This window comes from Lonchura striata, chromosome 1 (genome assembly GCF_050655825.1).
Source record: "Lonchura striata isolate lonStrDom1 chromosome 1, ASM5065582v1, whole genome shotgun sequence".
Taxonomy (NCBI): domain Eukaryota; kingdom Metazoa; phylum Chordata; class Aves; order Passeriformes; family Estrildidae; genus Lonchura; species Lonchura striata.
The window spans coordinates 4,929,082-4,948,820 of record NC_140703.1 but is presented as its reverse complement, the minus strand read 5'-3'; the positions used below and the strand labels follow the sequence as shown (position 1 = coordinate 4,948,820).

Here is a 19,739-nt window from a genome sequence, read left to right as displayed (position 1 = left end):
TCAAAGCAGGGCCACTGCTCCTTCCAGCCTAAGTGCTCAGGTGAGGAGTTTCAGCAGCAAACCAGCCCTTTGCTGAGCAGTCAGGAAAAATAGGGATTCTTTTTTTCCCCTGCTGTCAATTCTCAGTTGTTCAGAAGAAGCTTAAAAACTGCAGGAAAACCAGTCTTCAAAAAATTCCTGATGAGCTTTCAGATACATTACAGAAATACTGATATTTCTCACTTCTATTTTGACATGTGCTGGGAGGCTTATGGACAGGAAGCTCTGTGGTTATTTTATACACTCTATTCTCATCATTTCATCTCAGCCAGCTCATTCCAGCTCCAGCACACCTGCATGTAACTGCTTCCAGAATGAATTTCTCAGTGAAGAAGCAAGATAGGAAAGCACCCTTGCAATGAAGAACACAGAATGAGTAGCACATGGAAAATCCAGTCAACAATTTTGCAAGAGATACCACACAAGTTATTTGTGATACTGAACACAGCAGAGGGGAAAAAATAGGTATGTCAAAAGCAGGAAATGGATTTAAAATTGGTTGTGGTGGGAGGGGGGAGGCTGAATCAAGCCTTGTAAGCTGGTCAGTGTGTTTCCCCATAAAATGTCATTTCTAACTAATTTAAACATCTCCGTGTATTTTCTGTAATTCTCTTGCCCACTATAAAAATGGGTAGCAAGTCTTGTGCACTTTCTGGCAGAGCAGCTTCACTATTCCTGGCTTTGAGAAAGCTACATATCACCTATGCCTGGCTGCAAATTTAAATGCTGAAGGACAAGGGTGGGATAAGGAGATAAGAACCCTCTTCTGCTATTAATTAACAATGACATTAATAGACTGATAGACTGTAAAAAAATTTCCAAAATATCAGAGATAAATATCCCACATTTTTAACAGCAACCATGTGGTGATTCCTAGATTTGTTCATCAGCTACATATCACATTTATGAATTTTACAAATGTGTAGAAGTGCTGCTATATCTGGATATCGTGGCAAGCCTTGGTTAATCAGCTGTGGCAAACAGGAAGCTTTCCAGGTAAGTGCCACTAGGAACTGGATAACCTCAAATTTAATTTAAAATACATATGCAGTCTAACCCTTGTGACAAAGACTAACATGAATTATGGCTAGTCCATGCAGACAGGTTTCCTTTGCCTGAAGAAGCTGTTGCACTTTTCAGCTCCCAAAGAACAATATTTCCTACTGTTGTCCAGACAGGCAAACCATCACCTTCTCAGCAAAAGTTAGGAACAGAAGCCAGTCAAAAAGGATAGTGGGGAGAGCTGCAGAAGAGCCCCAAAGTTGCTTTCTTACATGTACATTCACTGTTTTTCTAAGGAGCTTATGTCAATGATAAACTTGAACTGGGATTGAGAACAGTTCCTTCCCTCCAGTTTGCACCAGCTTCTCACTCCAGACTAGTATGTTCTCTCATTGCCAGTCCTTGTTTTGCTATAGCTAGTGCTTCAGCCAAAATAGTTTAATTTAATTTTCCCTTTGCATAAGCACATCTTACTAAATTGCAAGGCATCAATGCAAACCAGGCACAGGGATATTCTGTACTATTCCCTACTTCTGAATAAATGAATGAAATTCAGTGTTCTTCTGACTGTGACAAAGTGGACTATGGAACAAGCCCCTTGAATTTTATTACTACTCATTCTGGCACTGATGATGTGAAACCTCTCCCAGTACAAATCCTGGGTCTACTAAAACTTCATTAACAATGTTTATGTATGTTCACATATGTCTGTATCCCTACAGACAGCGGGGCGATGGAAGGCATCATGAACCTATTGCACATCTAATTTTTAGGTGCCTACCACCATCTAGAGGAAATACACTGTACTGCCTAAAAGCCAGCACTGAAAACTTTAGTGCTATTTAAACAAGTAGCTATCAAAGAAAACAGATGGCCCTTAATATCTACTCAACTATGTTGCCTGTGCAGTTCCACTCCCAGCCACCCCATCAGCTGAAGAAAAAGAGCCCCTTTTAGCTCCAGCAGCTACAATTGGGCTTTCATCGCAGGGGAAAAAAGGGTGAGATTTCCTCTTTAAATAATAATTAAAAAAAAGAGTGCTAACTGAATCAGATGGAACATTACTAGAGCACGGCAGCAGCTCTCTCCCTTGTTTATAAGGCTCCTGGGCTAGTGTCAGCAGCAGCTACTCCAGCTTGTGCTTTTTGCAGCTCACATAAACATGCCTGTGCCAGGATGGATGTCCGGTCAGCTGGGCTGGGGAGGAAGCAGAAGCAGCCCTGAGCCTGCTGCCTGTGCCAGCAGCAGCCCTGGCTGCCCCCCTGCTCCACAGCCCATCAGCCCCAGGGGGATGGCAGGAGTCAGAGCCAGCTCCCCCTGCTCCTCAAGCCACAAAGGAACAGGCTGGCAAAGCAGAAGTGGCACCAGTCTTCAGCTAATTTACGTGAACCCAGCCACAGGCAGCAGATCTAAAGAAGCAGAGAAGGAAAACCACCAAATCCTACACAAGTACTTATGTGTCTTTCGTACTTGGTGCACAGGAACAAATTAAACCTTGGACTTTTAAATAATTAAAAACAATCAACCTGCATATTTTTACTATTTATATATATTTTTTTTTAATTTGGTTATTTCTTTGGGCAACGATGGCAGATCATTTGGTTTCATACGCAGGCTGCAGCAGCAGGTCTAAGTGCAAACTTCCAGAGGAACCTCTGACACTTAAAAGCAAACTAAACACATGTAATGCTCATAGAATAATTTATATGTAAAAGAAAAAGTAAACAAGTGAAAATAAACAGACAAGTTCAAGGGCAGATACTAGGTCAGATTGCAATGAGTGCATGGATTTTGCTGCAAAAAAACATCCGGAAGTGAATATCAGCTATCAAATAGGACACTTTCAAGCCACTCTGTGCCAGCAGAATAGCTACAGGGGCAAAGAAAGACACTCTCCACTTCTTATCTGGGCCACAGAGCAGTCTAGTACTCTAAAAAAGGGTGTTAATTTTCTGATGGACTTATCTGAGTATTCCTACACTGTTCTCCCTACTGTGCTTCAAAAACCTGGTAGGGAAAATCCTGACACTTGTGCACAGAGAGACTAAATTTCCCCTGCCATTTACCCACCAGCTACTCAGCCTGGGCTTTAACACAGTACTGAAAGCTCAGAGCACAGAGTTTTGATATCCATGAGTGCTTCTCTGGTTGGGGATTTTTATTCACACCTTCCCCAACCCCATAAAAAAGAGAGACCTGAGCAGACGTGGATCCTTTGCCCATGTCAGTACACAAGGGCAAACAAAATTATTCTTTGTAAGCACTGCCTGGATATATCAAGACCTTGTTTGGACAGATCCTTGATTTATCCTTTGGACAGGGATCCATACAGAAGGATGAAGTAAAATAACACCAGAACAGGACACGCCCTTAATATACAAAGAACTGATGTGTGGATTTTTTAATATATATCTTTCTGCTTCTCAGAGATCTAGAAACCTGCTTATGGCATTTTTCAGACTCTCAAACCTTTGGAAGGAGGTGCTGTTCTGATATTTTGCTATTTCACTGTTCTATCAGATAGCTCTGGCAAATGGAGAATGAAGCAGATATGGAGCAGTATCTTGAGTATAAGATTAGCTCAAGTAGGAGGAAAATCCTTCATATGCAAATATGCAACACACAAAATCATCTTGGTTTCAAAAGCTTTGGAAAAATGGTAAGCAAATTCACTTTTTGAAGAATTGGGACTTAAAGGATGTATTGTTGAGCAAGAAGAAATACTGAGGGGTGGGAATGTAGCCATTTCATCCAAATATAAAACCAGAATGATTATCAGCATCACTGAATACTGAAACAACCCATAATCTTTCATCCCTCACTACAAATAATAGTTAAAACAAAACAAACAAAAAAGGGCTGTTCTCTTTGAAATACAAATACGTTGCTTTTATGACTGATTATCTCAGGTTTTACAGCATGACTGACTGCAAAACCTTCTGATAAGAAGCAAAGAAGCAATCACCACTGCACACACAACCAGGACTAGGGAGAAGATTATTGAAATGAGCAGAGGAATGGCAGGACCAAGGCAGCAGGAAGAGGGAGAAACATGTTTCCCAAAACCTTTGTCCTAAGCCAGCCAGCCATTTCACTCACAGCTGGTCCTTTTTCAGTGAAAATTTTTTTCCTAATATCCAACCTAAACCTTCCCTGATGTAGCTTGAGATTGATTCATAAGATGTGAATTAAAGCACACAAATGTAAAATTAAGTGTCTCAAATTTAAGACTCAGGAATACCAACTGGCCCATCTAATGGCCTGTGTTTCTATGTGGGTGATAAAATATGTTAATAGGATCAGAGAGTCCCAAAGCCACTTTGAAAAACCTTTGGAAGAGCTGTTATGTGTTCTTCCAGAGACAGTTTCAATACAAAACTGTTTCAAACACCTCTGTGGGTTCTGAAGACCTTTTTACTTTTCCTACCCACAAGTGGTTTCAGTATAAATAGATTATATTTTACTACCTAGATAATCCCAAGCTGAGGCAGTATGCACTGCTTTACACCGATTGAGACAAAGGGAGAAACTGTCCCCCTCTGCTACTCTCCATCTTGGGAGGGGGAGAAGCAAGGAGGAGTTCATTCTGTTTTCATGAACATGCTCAGAAGGAAAAAATGAAAATTAAGCAGAAAAAACTCTGCTGATGGCTGTTTAGCCCACACCAATATATACCCGACTCTGCAGCACACAAAGCTGGGCAGAATCTCTTTTTCTTTGCCCACTTACCACAAAACAGTGCCAGCATCTAGAACTAGAAGTCCTGCAGGATCCCTGCAGTGTAATTTGTGGCTTTTATACATGCAGACATTTTAACACGACCTGCAGGATAACTGAACACAATTTCCATGGGTTCCAACATTTTTCCAGGGTGCCTGAATGGTACTGTCTATGCAAGCAGCACGCTTCATGGACTGTGATAATAAACAAGGTATCTGGAGCATTTGAATTTCAAAACAGAGCAGCTTATTTTTTGCTGTACCTTCCTGATGGCTAGACCTGGGATGGGTGTTTTGCAAACGCTAAATATCAGGATAACTAAGAGGAAGAGGAAAAAAATTACCAGTCGTTCCATCTCCTGCTCCCGAAGGCGCTCTTCCCTCTGCCTCCTGTGATAGTCCATGAGGTCTTCCCTCCCAGAAATGGAGCTAATGCTGCTCTTCCGCTCTCGCATGGGCGTTTGCAGAGAATTTGGTGTCTGCCTGTAACTTTCCAGATCTGGGTCATCAAGTTCCATGGAACTGGTGGAAAGGTTTCTTCGGACAGAGAACGACCTGTCAAAATCCACCGGGGAGAAAGAACTACTGGGACTTGTTCCCGAGAGTCCAAGTCTATCAAAATCATCAGGGAGATATGGGGAAGAAGGTGCTAAAAGCATTTTTTTAGCAACACGAGGGCTTGCAGGAACACTAAGAGTTGAATTGACATAGGGATTACTCCTGGAGACTGAGTTTCCATGTGGTGAAACCCCTGAGCTGCAAGAAGAAAAATTCAGGTAATTATCAGCATCGAAGGCATTCTGAGGTAGATCTTTTTCTCCAAGTTTTTTCCTTTTACTATTACCCAGAGAGCTTCTGGGGGGCAAACTTAATGGCACCAGCTGGTTTTCTGTTGATTTATAAAGTCTGGGTAGGGAACGACTGTACATTCCCATGTGACTTAGAGATCCACCAGAGTATTTCCTAGGCCGTGAGCCCAGAGTTTCCATCATCCCATCCTTGTACTTCACTGGCTTTATGTGAAGGGCCAGACTGTTTTCAGCATTCATTCTCCTGCCTTGCTTTGGGCTGGAAGGCATGCTGGCTGCCCCAGAATTGCTGCCAGGTGAAAGCACCAGCTCATTCCCCGAGCTTCCATTCCACATAGTCAGAAGAGAGCCTGAGATCTTCTTGGACTCCAGCATTCCTGGGAAGTAGATGTTGTCATAAGATTTATTTCTCTGACTGTACTTTGAGTAGTAAAACTTATCCATGTGTCCAAGGGATTTTTCATTTTCTCTGCTGGCATGGATATCAAAATCTGTCCTTCCTGAACTATACCCACTGAGGGATGGAGACATGCCTGATATGGAACCCAAATGCTTTACAGAGATGCTTTTCTCTGGAAGATATGGGCTTTCACAGGGGAACTGCTTTCCTCCTTGAATTTTGTTAATAGCATGTGTATTTTTAACACTGGTTGAAGGATTAGGTTTAATTGGCATAGGTTGTGAAAGGGTTAAATAAGAGCCAGCATAGTCCCCATTCGTTTTAAATTTAAGAGTTGATGAATATTTCTTCGTGTTGAGGTTTTCCATAATATCCTGGAGACCATTTTCAAGGGAATTCACCACAGAACCCTTTCCCAAACCAGCATTTTGTAATTCCATCTGGTTTTGTGAGTGGCTATAGTCTGCCATAATCTTACTGGAATCTGTAAAGAAGACCAAACAAGAAAAAAAAATTAGCAAGCAAATAGCCTCTTGCATGTGCATGCCTGCAAAATAACGTGAACACTTTTTGCAATAATTACTGTGCTCGTAGTAAATGCGTCTCAGATCACCAAGCAGAGGAGATGAACAATTTTCCCATCTGTTTCTGCAAAAGATGGGAGACTGAAAAAGAAGGGGTAGAGGCACAAAACCACACCAAAATCAGCAACACAACTGGAGAGAGGTTAGACTCTTTCTTTGCTGTCCTATCCACTGCAGGATAGGACAGTGGATAATGGCTCAGCCTTTATAATCCTGAGCCTCTTGAGATATCCATGGAGTAAGGAAGAATTATTGTCCTCCAGACAGCAGAGTAAAGAATCCAACTCGGGTCTCCCAGGGCCAAAGAGATAAGATACTGATGTGGATCACCTCTTCCTTTAATCCTTGTAGCTGGTGCATCTGAGCCCCAGCACACTCAATTTACTGAGCTCAATTTAAAGCTCAGTAGGAGTCTTTTGCTTTTTTGCTTACTTTGTGATGGTCCTGTGAAGCTTAATGGGAAAGTAGAAAACCAAGGCACGTTTTTGAAGGTGTTTCAGCTCATTGCTCTAAAAATACAAGACTGTAACTCCATCTGCAAAGAGTACTTTGGTTAAAAGGTAACCTTAAGGAAGCAGAATGCTAGGTTGCATGACTTAATTCAAAACAACAAAACCACATGACTATTAAAAATGCTGCTGGGGGGGAAGGCTACAGATCCTAATGATATTGCAAAAATCCAATTTATACTCAGGAAGAGAGCACAGACCAAAAAAGACTTTGCTGTGGTGGATGTTCAACAATATATCAAGCTCTAGCATACAGTTCTGAGCTCCACTTTGCCAAAAGCAAAGAAGGGAATTCAGCTCCTGACAGTGCCAGTTGCTGTAGGAGATAAACAGGACCCCCAGCAGGTTTACACTTAGACCTCAGCTGATATAGAAATGACACCACTGACATTTACAGCAGCCCCTGGTTTGTGCTAGTCTACACTTTGAACTAATAAAGCACTCTTGAGTGTCACTTACTGCAGTGCCAGCAAGTGTTGTTTCTGAAAATAAGGGTCAAATCTGGGATTTACTCTGGGCTCAATTACATTTCACCTGTGACTTCAGCTTCCTCGTGAGAAACTGAATTTCAGCTTGTCACTGGGTGAGAAAATCTAATGTGTAAAGTGTCCTTAACATCCTCAGAGGCAATACTTTAGTCCAAGTATGCCTTCAGGCAATTATATGAGCTAAGAGACCTAATTTGGGACTCCTGTCTGCCACCAGAGCTCACATGACCTGGTTTCATTGAGAATCACTAGGTGCAGATCTTGGGGAAGGTGGCAATGCATTCTTCACAGGGGTCCTGGTTTTTGGGAGCTTCCTTGCTGATAAGGCACAATGCCATGGGAACTTCCTTGCTGATAAGGCACAATGCCAAGGAATTCACCCCTGTCCAGGGCATCAGCCGTGCTCTGCTGCCCAGGCTTCCCCTGCGCCACCCAGGCGTGCAACTACAGCTTCTCCTCGGTTATTGAGGAAAAAAGCCAAGTTTGAGAACAAAGGTGATCACTACTAATGGAATTGAGTAGACAGAAGATAAAAAGAGCCAGCATTAGGGGATACAAACAAAAAAAAATCAAAGTAAAATACAACACCTTCTTGACCACTGCTGGTTAAGCAGTTGTTAATTAGAAGCTGTGGTAGCGACCGAAAGCATTAACTTGCACCTTCAAAACCAAACCTCAAGTCTATCACTACACTGAATTTAATATTTTTATACTGGCTGTAATGATGGGATTTATATTATATTTATAATTTTTACACACTTATGATGATACAACTGTCTAAGCTGTCTTTTGACCAGTGAGCTCACGGAGTCCTCCATCACACCATCACCACTGTGAGCAGTGAAACTGGAGTTTCTTATATTGTGATATTTTACTTGACATTTTTTAGCTATTTTCATAAGTTTTGATAACAGCAATGATGAAGTTCAATTGAACAAAAGGATAGATATGACCCAAATTCAAAAGAACTCTTGTCAGGACAAGAAAACATCATCTGGATAAATCAAGCATTCATCGTATTAGTGATGTTTTAAGGAAAAAGAATAAGATCTAGAAATTATTTAGGAGCCCAAATGTAAAGCACAATGTATTTGCCTTTTATACTTAACCTTTCATTGTGGAACTACCCTAATTTCCATCTGAGTCTTTCTTCTCCCCTCTTCCAAATCTCTCTTAAAACTGAAATCTAATTTAATATGAAAATCATGCTGTCCAAACCTTAACTCACACAGCTAAGTTCAAATATTTTTGCATAAATTTCACTGGCTCCTCTATAAATAGCTTGGCAGACATATTAATGGGACATTAATAATTGTTCATTACTCCCTTGCAACAGCATTAGGACACATTTAATCCTTCAAAGACTGGATGCTTTTGCCAAAAAACAAGTTAGCTCATGGAAACTTTCATGCCTGCTCACCACAGCAGTGAAGGGTTCATTGTACTTGAAATCCAAGCAAGTACAGTAAGAAAAGGTCATGATACCTTCATGCAGCCACTCCAGTTCAGCTTTTCTCTATCCCTTATGCCAGTTCTGTTTTTGCTTCCAGTGCCCACAGTCATACAGTTAAATCCCAACTGGACGACAGCACACATTTAAATAAATCATAGCTGCAGATCTTGTTTGTTTTGTTTCTTTTTAGGGTAATGTTTGAGTAGAAACTTGATGAATGTGCCAGGATGTGTTACACATCCTGGCTGATGCTGTCTTTGCACGCAGCCACAGAGACTGAGGATGGGAGCTGCAGCTCGTGACGTGCCCTGAACCCATCCTGCACCCAGGTCAGACCCAGCTTTCATGCTCAGCACAAGGGTCCTCTGTTCAGCAAACTATTTGCTGCCTGGAGCTAGAAGGAAATTCTTCCATTAAAAAAAAAAAAAAATTATTTTATTTTCCCTCCCTTATTCCTTTCCTTCCTTTCCCCAGTTGTTTAGCTGGGGGTCACTGCTATCTCTTCCAGACAGGCTTTAAAGTGATGGGGGAGGGTTGGCTGTCTGCAGCACATCCAGCTGTGGCCTTGTTCTGCCTGGTAAATGGAGTTAGACATGGAATAAGAACAGAGCACTGATCTTATCAGGAGAATTAAAGGGCCAAAGTCAATTAAAAATTCTGAAAGATCTCAGCGCATTACAAATAAACCTGATTTTAATTGATTACCTGATCCAACATTCTGGAAGGAGGAGAGGTTACTTCTGTTTGGCATCATATTTCTCTTCTATGGGATGGTTAAAATGACACTAATTTGAGTGAACCAGATAAATTTTGACCTGCAAATAAAGTAAAAAAGAAAAAAAAAAAACGACATCATGTTAAGAATTGTATCCTGGGAACATTTTTTGAGTGCATGATATAGAACACAATTGGCTTTTCTTTTAGTAAAATTTCCAGAGAAAACTCAAAGAGAAATATGTTAAAAGATACTTGGAAAGGACACTCCATGTTTAATATGGTGACTGTGGAAAAAAAAAAAAAAAGTGCCAAACCTGTCTGCAGCTGGTTTATCCTTTTAAAATTACATATAGTTATTTTAATAACAAGCCATTAGCTATGATTCTGACTTGGTACAGGCAGTTACTAGTCACAGTTCCTGAGTTTTGTCTGTAATCCTGTGGCTTCCTTAAGAAATCACTAATAAGGTTGCACTTCACTGCTGAAGACTTTATTTGGAAAGCCCATAGCCCAAGTTCAGCCCACACAACACCAGCATCCTGCAATCATGAATAAACCTATGCAAAACCAGGTATGTGATCCAAAACATAGAAAATGTTTTGGCATGCAATGATTTCTGAGTTTCCAAAGAAGCCAGACTAGGAATGCAAAGGGAAGCTTGAAAGTTTGTTTAACATCAAATTTGAAAATTGATATGGCTACAAAAAAAATTTGGTTTAAAAGAAATGCCAAAATTGAATCCCAGACACTTAAAAATAAAATTAAATCTAAATCCAAATAGAAGATCTCTAGTGAGTTGCTCTATTAACAGATTTATTTATTTATTTTTTTACACATCTGTTTTTAAAAGAAAAAAAAAATTTAATTGCATCAAGTGACAAAATTAATGGTGACCATCTGTAGGTCCTCTGGGCTCAGCTCTGGACAAGCAAATAGAAACGTGTCAGAAAAACAAGTAAAGGATGGAGACAGATGTCTGGGCTGTCTAGAGACAAGCCACCCATTTAATTAACTGCAGTCATCACAGCCCCAAGGTTGCAGGCTGTGGTGCACAGCCTGTCTGTGCCACGTTTTTTCATGTTATTCTCCTGGGAGAAGGGAGCTGGCTGCTGACCCCTGCTCCTTCTCTGACCTCTGGCTTTTGCCTCTCCTGCTCCCTGCAAGCTGCTCTCCCAGGGGAGGCCAGAGCTTTCCCCCTGTTCCCCCAGGAACACCCCTGTGCTGGCCTCACTTGGCAATGCTTTTTCTTTCTCTGTACAGGTAATTTCTCAGTCCCAAAGCAAGTTTTAACCCCACTGTGCATCCTGCCCCTCAGAGCAAGATGCAGGTTCCTTTGAGATGCCATCATCTGCCATGCCATCATCCTGAAGGGATCACCCACATGTCCAGGCTCCCAGCACAACACTGAAATTCTCCAGAGCAGCTGATGGGGAAGAACCTGGGCAGCAGAGACTTTTTCAACCCAGCTGTCATCCTCAAAATGTTATTTAATTGACGTGAAACACCCTTTTCACCTCATTTGTCTTCCAACCCATGGACAGACCCCTTCCCTGGTTCCTTCCAGCTTGCCTCAGATCCTCCAAACTCAAAGCCTGCACTGCTCCCAGGCACCCAGCTTTGCTGGAGCACAGGCAGCTGACCCCAGCAAGAAGTGACAGCAGCTCTCCTACTTGTCTGCAGACCAAACACTGAAGGATCAGGACACAAATCCAGTTAATACTGCCACTATGTCGACACCTTGGCATATTGCTTGTGTTATCTCTATTAAAAATACTGCACTTTGTGCTCTGAGGTCCCCAGAAAAGAAGCAAAAATTTAATTTTTCAGGCCACGTCCAACTCGACACAGAAAACTAGTGACACTCAACATTTCAGAGTTGTCTGCAACAAAGATGTCACTGAACAGAAAAACAAAACAGGGACAATTTGGAATTAGAAGACAGAACAAAGGGTTGGTTAAAAAAACAGGAAGATTAATTAAATTTTCTGTGTCTCTAATATTACTGATTTATGGTAAAGATCACCAAAAACCTCATCCTTCCTATCTTGTGAGGTGACAGCTACCACTTAATCAATGTGACAAACATTAAGGAGAGCACCGCTGAAAGGGAAGGGTTTCTATGCAATTAAAAATTCAATCTTTTATTCAGTTTGGTGAATACTTGGGCTTTTTAATAACCTTTTTTAAAGTTAAATATTTATATGGTTTCATTTCAGGTTTGAGAACTCTTTACACATCTCCTTTCCTAGAGGATGAGAGATCAGAGAAGTCACCACTAATAATAAGTGGATTTGAAGCAGAAAAGAACTTTTTAAAAAACTTTCCACTGTGAGAAAAACCAAGAAACAATCAATGAATTAATGAGCTAATGTAACAAACAGCTCAAAATCCACAGTATATCTGCTCTCATGAAATCATATTCCTTCAGATGAGGTTATGCAGGGCCTCCAGCAAGGCTGACTCTCGTTACAGAGCACATGCCACACTCTGCTTGTCTGGAATGCAGCAAAATTATTTCATCTGGGATTTATAAAGTCATCTGAAGTGAATGTATACAGCATTACCAATCATGCTTCATCTCTACAGAGCCTTGTCCAAATTAAGTTTTGTTTCACTAACGACCAGAAGAAACAGTGATTCACAACTCAAGCAGAGAGTCAGACAAAGGATTCCAATTTTAAGATATTATAACACTGGGTGGCTTTACAGTAAGAACTCCTTTCCCTTGTGCAGTGGTTTAACCCCAGCTGGTAACTCCAGCCCCCCAGTTGCTTGCTAACCCCCACCCAGGATGAGAGAGAGAATCATAAAAGAGGGAAAACATGTATTAAATTAATGACAGTTGGATAGATAAAGCAAAAGTCATGTACAAAGCAGAGAAAAATAAGGAATTAAACCCCTAGGAAAGCAATGTTCCATCACTCTGAATGTTTGAGACCCTTTTTCCTTCTTCTCCCAGCTTTATATGCTGATTATGATGCCATAGGATGTGGGACATGCCTTGGGCCAGCTGTCCTGCCTGTGTCCCCTTCAAACTTGCCATGTCCCCTCAGCCTCCTGGCTGGCGTGGTGTAGGAAGGCAAACAGTCCTTGACTCCACAGAAACAACTGAAAACACCAGCCTGTTATCAAAATTATTCTCATGCTAAACCCAAACCACAATGCTGCAGCAGCCAGCAGGAAGAAATGAACTGTACCCCAGCTAAAGCCAGGACATTTCAGTGTAGGAGCCAAAAGCTGCAGCTCCACCAAGCCACAAGTCCACTACCTGTGTACACAGCACTTCCCAGCATTCCATCCCTAGATTTAGGGAGTTTTCCCAGCACATAAACGTCTCACCTATTCTTTACTTCTGCCTGGGCTGATAACCCACCTCCCTTTAGCAGAATCTGCTCTGGCACCCACTCTGCTCTCAAGTCACCAGTCAGGAGGGCTGCAGTGCCTCAGGCATCACCCAGGCCCTTCTCTGCCTGATAATAAACAGTTTTAAACAAAACTCTCAAACTTGGCCATCTATCTTTCAAGGCTTCTCTGCTCCTCATAGTTTTTTCCATTTTCAGTTTCTCGCTGCACATTAGCAAGTGGCTCCCTACAGCTCCCGGTGAAACGTATATTTTAAAGAATTTAGAGATTTTAGAGGAGCTAAGATTTTAGTTAGAAATAAGCCTTACTAGAGTTAATTAAAATAATAATAATAAATGAGTAGGCCTAGATGAAGTAAGGAGTTAGTGGTTAACTAATCATTGATTGCTTGTCAGCACAATGTTTAGTTAGCTGGGTTTATAATGAAGAATACACAAACTGACAAAGAGCTTTTAGGAACATAAGACAATTGTGGCCTCCTCTGTTCTGAAACCAATTGAAGACAAGGAATGGGAGTCCTACCAAGAGTTCATTTGTCATATTGGCATTGAAAAGGCAGAAAGGTCAGAATGAGGAAGACTTCATTGACTTCCTCATTTTGGGACCCCTCCCCATGAAAGGGGCACCGACCCATTTCAAGGAACAAACCACGCATACTGAATGGCTTTTAAAATTATTAGCATACAAAGCAGGGAATGGGATGTACCAAAATGATGAATATGTATTTGTAATTTGTGTATTCAATACTTGTATGGATAAAAAGACTCTGTAATCACCTGGAAGGCAAAGTGTGTATTTGGGAGCGATCCCACACACAATAAACACACACCTTCTAACTTTATACTGTTAGAGAGTGTTTGTCCATCACAGCTGGATATCAGTAATAGATCAGTATCCATATTTTTTCATTAAATCACTGGCACCTCTGCTAGCCCTGACATTTCTGTTCAGAAACTCCTACAGCAGTGTATTGCCACTCTTGGAAAAGAGATGAAACCCCAGCTGATGGAGGGTGAGGACAAAAGCCCATCACTGGCACCGCCTGCACATCGTTAGAGTTTCATTTGTTCTGCAACAAGATCTTCAAATGATTAGGGCCTGTTTCAACTATTCCAATAAAAGACACACTGTTTTGGAAACAAGAAAGCCTCTCGGATTTTCACACCCTGAACAAAATTTGGTGAATGAGTGCTGATGGCTTCGGTGTCTGGAGATTTCGTTTTCCCACACTACAGCACACCTATAAACAGACTGTTCCATCAGCAAGCTCATTTACCTTTTCCCTGCGTAATCTGAGGACAATGTGCTTACTCCTGATTAAATCAAACCTATCTTTATTCCCGATTTACTCTGCTTATTTACAAACAAAAGTCATGATAGGCTCAATCTGATGGCAAAGTAAAACTTGCTGGAATCTGTTTACCTCTGAAATGTGTGAAAATCCACCTTTCCCCAAGCCCACTGTCATACTAAAACAATAATTCACAGAAAGGCACCTGCACAATTTGGTGGAGATTCTGTACCCATTAATGGCCACATCCTTATGAGACAGCAAAGTCATCTCTGTCAAAAATTGGACAGCTCAGCAAGGTTGTGATCTAAAAATTGCCTTAAACATCCTTCTTCATTTCCTCCTCCTCCTGTCCCACAATATAATACACTAGACCCCAAACTACACCTAATTTCTTGCCACTATAGTCCTGAAACCTGTTCAGTCCCTGTCTTTTCAAGATATAAATCCTGCAACACATAGGTCCTTGCATGCAAGTGAGCATAAGGTCTGGTTACAGGAAGATTGTTTTAGTTCCTAAAACTCACAGCTTGGCACCTTCAGCAACACTAAATAAATTAAAAATCAAGTATCTGTGAATCATGTTTGACTAAGTCACTCCCTTGAAATCCTGCAGGTTTCCGATGTGGAAAGGGGAGTGGCAGAGGAAGTTGCTCTTATGGCTTACCTCTTCCTCTGGGAAATTATCACCTTGGATACTGGAGAAGAGGGAGAAATAAAACAGTGCAAAGAAAACACCCTGAGTAACATTATCCCACTCATAAACCACATATATTTTACTGTAATAACCCACCTGACTACTCCAAAAATTGCACTTAAATCTTGACATTTTTAATTACTCTGCCCTCCTGTTAAAACATGATTCTGTCCTATTTGATAAGGATTGATGTTGCAGGCATTGCCACATCAATTGCTTTTTCCAATAGATGGACATAATAATTTTAATCAGGTGACGACAGCTGACAATTTTAAATGCACATCAAAAATGAAAACGTTCATTATCATGTAAACACTACAGTTGGGTGACTACAAACTGAGGGTCGAGCCACTGACATGTGAGACACAAATAAAAATGCTGGGGAAAATGCTGAAGCTTTTTAACTTTTGTGCTGTAACTGCTACTCTTACCTGAAACTGAAACTGTTAAAGCACTGATCTCAGTGAATTTAAACTAATTCCTATGCATTTGCTAAGACAAGACACTAGACCACCTACTCAAACAGCATTACTTTAGTAGACAACACTGCCCCTGCTTACCTTAGAGTCACACTAACCACTGTTTCATCTGGAGTAGCTCACTGAGATAAGCTGAAGGAAGAAGGAGGGTTAATTCTTTTCTGCTCAAACAAAAGCCCCAGACAGGTAGAAACATACTAGAAGAGATTTCTGTTAAAACAATGAACTCCTTTCTTCATGCAGAAAGACAGGGTTGACAGAGTACAAGCCAAACTGCAGCCATACTTATCTTTTCTATATTTGTACCTTTCTGGTAGCTAAGTTCCAGAGTCAGTTATCTGACCCAAAGACTGCATCATCTCATGACAGTAGTGACAAGCTCCCTGGTATCACTCTGATGCTATTTCATTAACTCCTTTCCTATTGAAAAGTTGAGTATGCTCAAAAGAGTTGCAAACTGAAACTTTAAAATTTCACACAGAGATGGCAAATACAAAGCTCTGCTGGTGGGCTGTGACTGATTACTGTGCAGACTAAGAAAACTCAAACCTAACAACATACAAATAAATACACTTAAACAATATAGACCAATATGATTCTCACTCCTGAAGCCAAATAAATACAAACTTTCTTAGTCTAAAATATCAGGAAGGGTATTGAGTGTAAAACAATTATGTCTCCAAATTCATATCGTACAGAAGCAGAAATTCTGTCTGTACAAAAGCAGAGAGACCTTAAAGAAAAGTTTCACTGTTCCCACCCTACTTGACATAACAAACTTGCCCCTAGGGCAACGCTGAGAAATCCAATGAGAACAGGTAGGTAAGGCCCAGAAAATCTAAGCAAATAGAAAAACTAATCAAAACAGCTTCATCCAGTCTTGATTTTTCTTTTTTTTCTTGGATGTCATTACCATTTTTCTCCCAGCTATTGCATTTTCCCACTCTTGGACAACCTTTGCCCACGATCTGCTTTCCCCTGTGCTGATTTCTTTCACTGCCACTTTGTGCCTGTCACTTCCTTCCATTAATCAGTTCTCTCCAGTGCCCACTTATTCCGACAGCTTCTGTCTCTCCCGTTCCACTCATCCATTTCTCCTCGATTTATCTCCTTCCCGGGATGCTTGCCCCATATTTCCAAATGTCCCCTCTCTTCTTCATTTCCCAGCACTCTCAGGGCAGCAAGCACGTCCCCAGATGAAATGCTTCTCATCACACGTGCTTGGCAAACCCACCACGGTGGCAGTGACAGCTCGAGTGGCACCCGCCGTGGCTGCTGTGCTGCCAAGCCATGGCTCTGCCCGTGCCAGCTTTCAGCAGCAGCACCCAGGACTGAGCTCCCTTGGGTGAGGAACAGAGGTGCTACACCTGCAGGAAAGTTAAATATAGTGGTTTGCTTAAAAACTGACTCCAGCTGCATGATAAAAAACCCAAACTTGGTCATATTTACACAGTTCACTGTAGTCTCTGGAGGAACTTCTTTCTACGAGGGAAAAAAATCCCTTTGGATTTCTGTGTTATCTTGGATGTGCTCCACCAGTCTAAGACAAATCCTAAGTGAACAATGTTTGAGCACCTGCTCAAAACACCCAGAACATCGTCTTGTAGCTGCTTGTTTAACTCAGTGGGAAACACTGTTTGCTTTGCTGGCAGTTGCTACACACCAGAATTAACCATTCATTTTAACAAATTAAAATGGAAATAATACACTACACATGTGCAGTGAACACAGCATTAATCTCTTAACCATCACCAGCACTTGCCCACACCTACTTTGATTATTTCAGCTTTTCTCTGGATCTTCAAGTGGAAAAGACAAAAAAGATGCTCCCATTTAAACATCTTCAGTCCTTCTCATCCAACTCCAGCCTCAAGATAGATCTGCAACCTTTAGCTCACCCAATCTCCACTTCCTATCTAAACCCAAAATACTTTAAATTTTTCATGATGGGCTTTGTTCCTTCTCAACAATAGTCAACTGATGCCTTTGACAACTTCCAAGGATATGGTTGATAATTGTATCTGATAAGTATAGACAGTAACTGATACGGGAAAAAAAATGACCACTCTTCCTGCCCTGGCTGATGGCAAAGATTTCCATTTCCTCAGTAAAAAGAGACACACTAATGAGTTGATTTAGCATTTATCAAAATGGAAGCAGAATAAGTTACTGGTGTAGAAAAGGAACTGTGTAAAATGAACTATACAGAAAAGGTAGGATGTTACTACTTGGCAGCCCTAAAGGTATCTCTTTTTCTGTAACCCTCTTAGTTCAGACTACCCCTCCCCATGACAGCAAAGGCAGGCACTCTCCCATCTCCTGATCACTTTATCTCCTTTCTTTCCTACACTGCTGTGGGAAAGCAAGCCCATCCTCACCCTTTGCAATTCCATTCTATCATGCCTTACTTCCTCCCATCTCTGATCCTTTCCCATGTTAATAACTCATTTTTGAGGGCATTACCCACAAGAATATAGAGAATACAGAAGCTAGAAAGTTCACTAAACATGACAATTTGCAAAAAAGGCTGCTCTTGTGCCACTCTTCTTCCAAAAGAGAGTGAAGGTGTGGCACAAAAATGAAATATTCACCATGTTCTGACTGGCAACATGTTCACCCAGATGCCCTGAAGATGCAGACACAGAGGATTCGGGCACGTGCAGAGTCAAGGCACAGAGACAAGATGACAGGTTGACAAGATGAGCATTTGGAAGAAAAAGGGACTGGTGACAAAAGCCATGTGTGTGAGATCAAGCAAGCACTCAGTGGCAGGAGCAGAAAGCCCATCTCCAGTCTATTTACACTTCTGCACATGGGGAAATTCCTCAGGCAGCTTTGGGGCAGGAGAAGGAGAGGGGGCCGTAGTTTCCAGCCCGTTGCTCGCTTTGCTCGTGGGCAGCACATCTCTTCCCTAGAAAAGCTCTGATCTCCGGGCTGAACTCACCACTGAGAGCGGCGCTCCGGGCGCCGCCGAATCCCACCCGGCTGCTGACAGGGCTACACCAGGGGGGACTCAGGAGCTCTGAATCTGTCAGGGGACACGGAGCCCAAAGCCCCGATCTCCGTCCGCAAGCCGATCCGCCGTGCTCCTGCTGCTAAACTCCGGCGATGCCGAGCCGGCATCCATCGCCGGCTCCGCGCCGGGAACGCATCCCCGCCGGGCACCGCAGCCCTCGCACAGCCGCAGGAGCCTTTACAAGCCACCAGCCGAACAAAGGACCGCGGACAAAGAGCCTTGTCCCACGTCTTCCCCTCCACCAGGTAGATTATTTACGATGGGAAACCAAAGCAAGCAAAGCCAAGCCCCGCCGTTCTTCCCTCGCTTCCTCAGACCTCGGACGGATATCCCCGGCGCCCCCGGGGCAGAGGCTTTGTTCGCCAGCGGGGACGCGGCAGAACCGGGGGGAACCACCCGGACAAAGAGGGAGAGAAGCGTCTGGCGATGAAAGAGATGGAGCCCCGTCTCTATCAGCTGCGGGGTCCCTGCCGAGCCGGGCAGCAAGGGGGGACCCCACCGCCCCCACCCGTCAGACGTGCGGAGGGACCGGAGGCGGGGGAGTGGGTGGGGGTGGTGGCGGCACAAACTCCCTTAAAAGTAGCCCAAAACACGGGGCCGGTCGCAAGCAGCTGAGCCGGCGTCAGCCCAGGCTCTGCGTGCCCGAGAGCGACCCTCTTCCCATCCCCGCGGGGCCCCGCCGCCTCTTTCCATCCGAGCGGCCCGGGAGGGCTTCGCCCACCCCGCGGGACGGCGCTTCCCCCGCACTCACCGCCGCCGCTCCCCGCGCATCCCGGTCCCGGTCCCGGTCCCGGTCCCCGCCCGGCTGCGGGAGCGCCGCCGCCCCCGGGAGCCGCCCCCCGCCGCAGCGCCCGCCCCCCGGCGGGGCCGGGGCGCCCCCGCGGGCGGAATGGTTCGCTCCCCTCAGGCCGGGGTCGCGGGAGCGGGCCGGGCAAAGGGCAGCCGGGATGGGGGGGAACGGACGGAGCCGGGGGCGGACGGGGGAGAACGGGGAAGGGGCACGGGGATGTCCCCGGAGGGGCCGCCCTGGAGCTGTTCGCGATCCACGAATATGAGTCGCCAGGCAATTTCCTGCCCGCGAGATTAGCTGAGCAAACAGGGCGGCGCTGGCAGGGCGCGGGCCCCGTTTTCCGTGCCTGGGGCGCGCTTTGCCTGTGCCCTCATCTTCCTCCT

The 19,739-nt window shown here is 43.3% G+C and overlaps 1 protein-coding gene and 1 long non-coding RNA gene across 25 annotated transcripts in view; one reads left to right on the top strand and one right to left on the bottom strand.

Moving 5' to 3' along the window:
* PHLDB2 (pleckstrin homology like domain family B member 2) overlaps nucleotides 1-19,739 on the bottom strand; it is an 86,728-nt gene that overhangs the window by 43,897 nt on the left and 23,092 nt on the right. For 7 of the 21 annotated variants that reach the window (XM_085578452.1, XM_085578290.1, XM_085578356.1 and 4 more), the window contains 2 exons: nucleotides 9,709-9,818; nucleotides 5,105-6,453 (listed from right to left, as the gene is read on the bottom strand). In XM_085578452.1, the coding sequence (XP_085434578.1) occupies nucleotides 5,105-6,453; nucleotides 9,709-9,757 (1,398 nt within the window). In that variant the 5' untranslated portion in view covers nucleotides 9,758-9,818. Of the gene's footprint in view, nucleotides 1-5,104; nucleotides 6,454-9,708; nucleotides 9,819-18,494; nucleotides 19,376-19,739 lie in introns of those variants that run through there. The other 14 variants (XM_021535383.4, XM_021535389.4, XM_021535391.4 and 11 more) reach the window with 4 other exon arrangements.
* Nucleotides 37-15,272, top strand: LOC146768573 (uncharacterized). 4 transcript variants are annotated; one of them, XR_014956092.1, is made up of 5 exons: nucleotides 40-504; nucleotides 896-1,035; nucleotides 3,562-3,700; nucleotides 9,194-9,332; nucleotides 11,937-15,272. It is a non-coding gene; the product is annotated as an uncharacterized LOC146768573 (long non-coding RNA). The 4 variants fall into 4 exon arrangements; XR_014956114.1 differs by having other exon boundaries at nucleotides 41-504; nucleotides 917-1,035; XR_014956098.1 differs by having other exon boundaries at nucleotides 37-1,035; nucleotides 10,981-15,272.